This window comes from Belonocnema kinseyi, chromosome 1 (assembly GCF_010883055.1).
Source record: "Belonocnema kinseyi isolate 2016_QV_RU_SX_M_011 chromosome 1, B_treatae_v1, whole genome shotgun sequence".
NCBI lineage: Eukaryota > Metazoa > Arthropoda > Insecta > Hymenoptera > Cynipidae > Belonocnema > Belonocnema kinseyi.
The window spans coordinates 21,387,785-21,392,717 of record NC_046657.1 but is presented as its reverse complement, the minus strand read 5'-3'; the positions used below and the strand labels follow the sequence as shown (position 1 = coordinate 21,392,717).

General features: G+C 44.6%; 1 protein-coding gene across 2 annotated transcripts in view; it reads right to left on the bottom strand.

Annotated features, from left to right (window-relative positions):
* Nucleotides 1-4,933, bottom strand: part of LOC117182489 (histone acetyltransferase KAT6B) — an 80,895-nt gene that overhangs the window by 5,420 nt on the left and 70,542 nt on the right. For both annotated transcript variants that reach the window (XM_033375680.1, XM_033375730.1), the window contains exon 6: nt 664-4,016. In XM_033375680.1, coding sequence (XP_033231571.1) covers nt 664-4,016 — 3,353 coding nt within the window. The remainder of the gene's footprint in view (nt 1-663; nt 4,017-4,933) is intronic.

Genomic DNA, 4,933 nt, shown 5'->3' with positions numbered 1-4,933 from the left:
ATTTTTCTGAGGCCGGATTCGGATTCAGCGCAGCAAAAACCTTCGGGTATACTAGGTCTGGTCTCTGGTTCCGGACCTTTGTCAAATTTTGTCGGCCTGTGTAATTCATAAATTCTCCTAAATTCTGTCATATTCTCGGTTATATAACCTGAACTTAAATTCTCGGGAATTGAAGAGCTATAAATACAACCATTTGAAAAAATTGTATTTTAACGCTTTTCCGCAAGAGGCGCTACAAACAATGCCAACTAACTAAATCCGAATCTATGCGTCCAACAATAATAAAATAAATGGCCTTTCTTTCTTCAAAGCAAAGCTACATCACGATTTTTTAAACATAATTTCGCCTAAATTAATTAATTTTCGTCAAACTCCAATCTAAGCAATGTTCTGCAGTCAGGTACAGCCTTACAGATTTTGATGTTACCGACCAAGTGTGACGTAATATTAGAATACTCAATTCTCGTGCTCGTCAGAATATTCTCCAAACACTTAAAACTCTTTAGAACACAATTCCCAATAAATTGCGTCAAGTAAGATCGGGAGGGCAGAAATATTTGATTAAGGTTTGTTGCAGGGAGGAGGATGGGCCCATAATCTATTCTGTAATTTAAGTACGGCACAATATATAAAGAAGCAAAAAAAACCTTTAAAAAATCTTACCGATGACTCGTCTGGGAACCGCTGGCCCTTTTACTACTGTGCGAGTGCGACTGTTGACTCTGCTGTTGCTGCTGTTGTTGTTGCTGCTGCTGCTGTTGCGCCTGACTATGACTTTGACTATGCTGAATACCCTGACTTTGTTGAAGCGAAAGTTGCATTGGCTGGGGCGTATGACTCTGCGTCGTCGTATGATTATTATTATTATTATTAGTAGTAGTACTAGAAGTATTAGTATTCTGCGCCATCTGCGGCTGTGGACTGTGCGTCGGCATATTCTGCGCATGCGTCTGCTGTTGCTGCATCGGCTGGGGCGTGTGACTCTGCTGTGGCATTGGCTGCGGCGTATGACTCTGCTGCGGCATTGGCTGGGGACTCTGGGTTGGAATACTCTGCGGCGTTCGCGGCTGCTGGACATTTTGCGGCGTGTGTGATGGCTGATGCATCGGATGAATCGCGACATGCGACGGCGGCGTGTGTTGGGGCATCGAGCAGTCCGAATATTGAACCTGTGTCACATTCACCGACGAGACGGGAGTGGGTGGCGCTGATATCTGCTGCATCGAGCTACTCGAGCCGCTCGACATCGGACCAACCGAACTCTGCTGCATCGGCAGAGCGGCACTTGGCGGTCTCTCGACACTGTTCTGCGACGCCAAGTCACTTGCAATCGAGGTTGGCGACTCGAGGCCCAATTGGCTCACATCCAAATCGCACTGGCCGTAGTGCAACGAGTGGACCGAGTTGGTCGTCGAGTCGGGAGTGTAAACTCCCATGGAAGGCAAATCGGGCTGAGATGGCGGGGTTCTTTTCACCGATCCAGGATTTTCGTGCGGCGTTGTCTTCCCGCTCTCGGACAAGTGCTCCTTATCCTCCTGCTGCTGCATCACTTCCTCACTTGTCATACTCATCATTTTCTCATTCTGCTGTATTTCCGGCTCGAGACTTGCGATCGAGATCTCTTTTCTTGCGACTGGAGGTGTATTATCCAGTTTCTCCGGGATTTTTGAATTCACTTCTTTCACCTCTTCGCGCGGCTTCTCCTCCTCGAGGATCTCCTCACCCGGCCTGGAATCTTGCTCCGGTTTTTTGGACTCCTCGTCTTTAGACTCTTCCTTTGGCAGACACTCCTCCACATCCTCTCTCGACTCCTCCTCCTCCCTCTCTTTCAACTCCTCCTCGATTTCTTCTGGCGTTTCTATTTCCATTTCCGTCACTTTCTCCGGCGCTTCTTCCCTCACATTTTCTTTCACCTGCTCTTCCACCTCTTCCACTTTTGCCTTCGGATTACGCTGAACCGGCTTTGGTATCGAACGCTCCTCCTCCTCGCCCTCGTCCTCATCACCACCCTCATACTCTCCCGGACTTGCGGAAGGTTCCACCGGAATTGCAATTCCACTTTCGGCCGACTCAGGATTAGACTCAATCGGTTCCTCTCGCTCAAGACGTGATTCCGCAGATTCAGGCTCTGGTTCGGGTTCAGGTGGTTCAGGTTCAGGATCTCGCAGAGGTGACCGAGGGACAGATTCCGCAACTTTTTCCACTTCTGGACTCGAAACTTTAGCAGGTTCAGGCACAACTTCCTCAACTGGAATTTTAGAATCATTCGCCACTCCCTTGGCTCGGCCTCTTCTCGGCGTCGAAGCATTTGTTGCTTTAATCTCCTTGTCCTCCTTGCCATTGCAGAGTTCCTCCTTCTTCTCTTTTGCGAGTTTCGCCTGCAAATGCTTCGTCTGTCGGCTGGTAACTTTACGAAGAATCTCGTCGAGTTTACTCTGCTTCTTTGCCGCACGCGCACTTACCGGCGTGACAATTTCCTTCGGCGGAGTTTTCTGATTCCTCACCTCCTTCACAGGTTGCTCCTTCTCCTTTACCTTCTCCTTCCTCTCTCTCTTCTCCTTTCCTTTAAGCCTCTCTCTTTCCTTCTCCTTCGCCTTCTCCTTTATCTCTTTCGCCTTCTCTCGCTCCTTCTCCTTCATCTCCCTTTCCTTCTCCTTTATCCTCTCCTTCTCCTTTTCTCGCTCCTTCTCCTTGCCCTTCTCTCTCTGCGACTCTCGTCTCCTTTTCCTGCTACTGCCCTCCTCCACCTCGTCCTCTTCAGTCTTTTCGGAATGTTTTCGTTTTCTCAAAGGCGTCACCGAACTGGTTGGCGTCGCTGTTATCGCAGGTGGCGCCACCTCACTTGGCGTCTTCGAACCTCGCATTCTCCTTCCAGACGCCGACACCAGAGGCGTTGCTGCCACTTTCGACTTCGATGTCGAACTTTTCGAACTTGCACTCGACGCTCGAGAACTTCGTGCAGGCGTCTTTAACTCGACTTCTTGCCGCTCGGCAACAGCAGGTGTCGCATCCACCAGTTTTTCCATTTTTTGACTCTCCTTCTGCTCTCTCTCTTTCAGCTCTTTCTCCTTCTGCTCCCTTTCCTTCTGCTCTCTCTCCTTTTGCTCTTTCTCCTCTTTCTCCCTCTGCTCCTTCTCTTTCTGCTCCTTCTCCTTCTGCTCTTTCTCCCTCAACTCTTTCTCCTTCTGCACATTCTTCTGCGGCGTTTTGGCTTTCATCGACAGAGACCGCCTGTGCAAGCTCTTCCGTCCCCTCGACTTCTTCCTGATCTTCACTTTCTGCATCTTCTCGACAATGGTCGGCATCGGCTTCGGTTCCAAGATCGGCGACGCTTCCGAACCGGTGTCGCCCTCCTCGGGACTGTGATAGGGATTCGGAATCTGCGTCAAAAGTGGAATCCACCTCAAACAGTCCGGCTCCAATTTAATCCTTGATGTCTTCTTCACTTTGGCCATGTGCGCGTCAACCTTTTGCCAGTCGATCACAATTTTTATTTTCCTGCTCTCCACGTCCTCGCCGCTCGCGCAACAAACGTACTTCAGAAAGCCGAGAAGCTGCAACGCGGTCGCGATATCGTGACCGGAAACTCCAGTTTCATTTGTGATGTCGCTCAATTTAATCTCGCGAGTGTCCCGATTTTTGGCGAGATACTCAAGCACGACACTTTTCCAGAATGAGTGATAGGAGACGCGACCGAGGTCGGAGAGGGGCTTTTCCGGTGTGCCGGGAATGCGCTCGACTTTCGAGAGGAGGTAACTGAACTCGATGAGAAACCTGCCGAAACCCTGACGCTGATATTGTGGTAGGGTCATGATGCAAGAGACATTGTACCTTTGCGCGGGACAGTGCTTTTCTTTGCTAAAGTAGCCGACTAAGTGACAACCGTGTTTGTCGTTTTTTGTCACCGCGTAGAAAAGAAAGGGTTCCACATCATAGTAGAGAGTCTTGTGATCGAGGAATAGCTTTGCTAGGAGACAGAGATTCTGGCAGTAGATCTTGTTCACGTTTCCATCAATCTGGAAAAATCCAAAACGAAATTGATTGTATACTTTTCTTCTTTTTTTCTTGTGACAAAAACAGGGAAAATTAGGGTTTTTCCGGATTTTACGGGGCAATTTTTTTAACTTCTACTCCTCAGAGTGATATACTCCTATTTAATCAAAATTAAAGAGTTTTGAGTAGAGATAATATGTAATTAAAGAAGAATAATCACATCAAATGAAACTAATTAAACTCTGATTTGAACTGAAACTGTTTTAAATTAACGGCATAAATTCTATGTTTAAAATTTCGGAATCAAGGGGCTGACAATTCGACTTTTGAATGTATACAAGACATTACCACAATATTTCAAAGATTTTACCAAAATTTCAAAGATTTCAAGAAAGTTTTAAAGATTTTATAAAAATTTCAATGATTTCACAAAACTTTCCTTAAAATGTCAGATTACAACAAATTGAAATGATTTCAGAAAGATTTCACAATAATTTCAAAGATTTTTTTTACAATTTTTTAAAGATTTCAAGAAAATTTCAAAGATTTGACCAAAATTTCACAAAAAATGCCTCAAAATTACAAATTTAAAAATATTTCAGAAAGTTTTCAAAAAAAAATGTCAGTATTTATACAAATTTCACAACAGTTTGAAAGATTTTACCAAAAATTCAAATATTTCAAAGATTTCATACAAATTTCTAAAAATCTCAAGAAAATTTCAAAGGTTGTTCAAAATTCCAAAGATTTTACAAACGAAAAAATGTATTTGTTAAATTTTCAGTTTAAAAAATATGAATGTAGAATTTAAAAAACAAATTTTCAACAACAACAACAGCAAAATTTTAATCGAAATAGTTTAATTTCTTACCAAAAAGATTAATTTTCAACCCTGAAGATTAATTTTTAACTAAAAACGAGGACTTTTAACAGAAAAGGT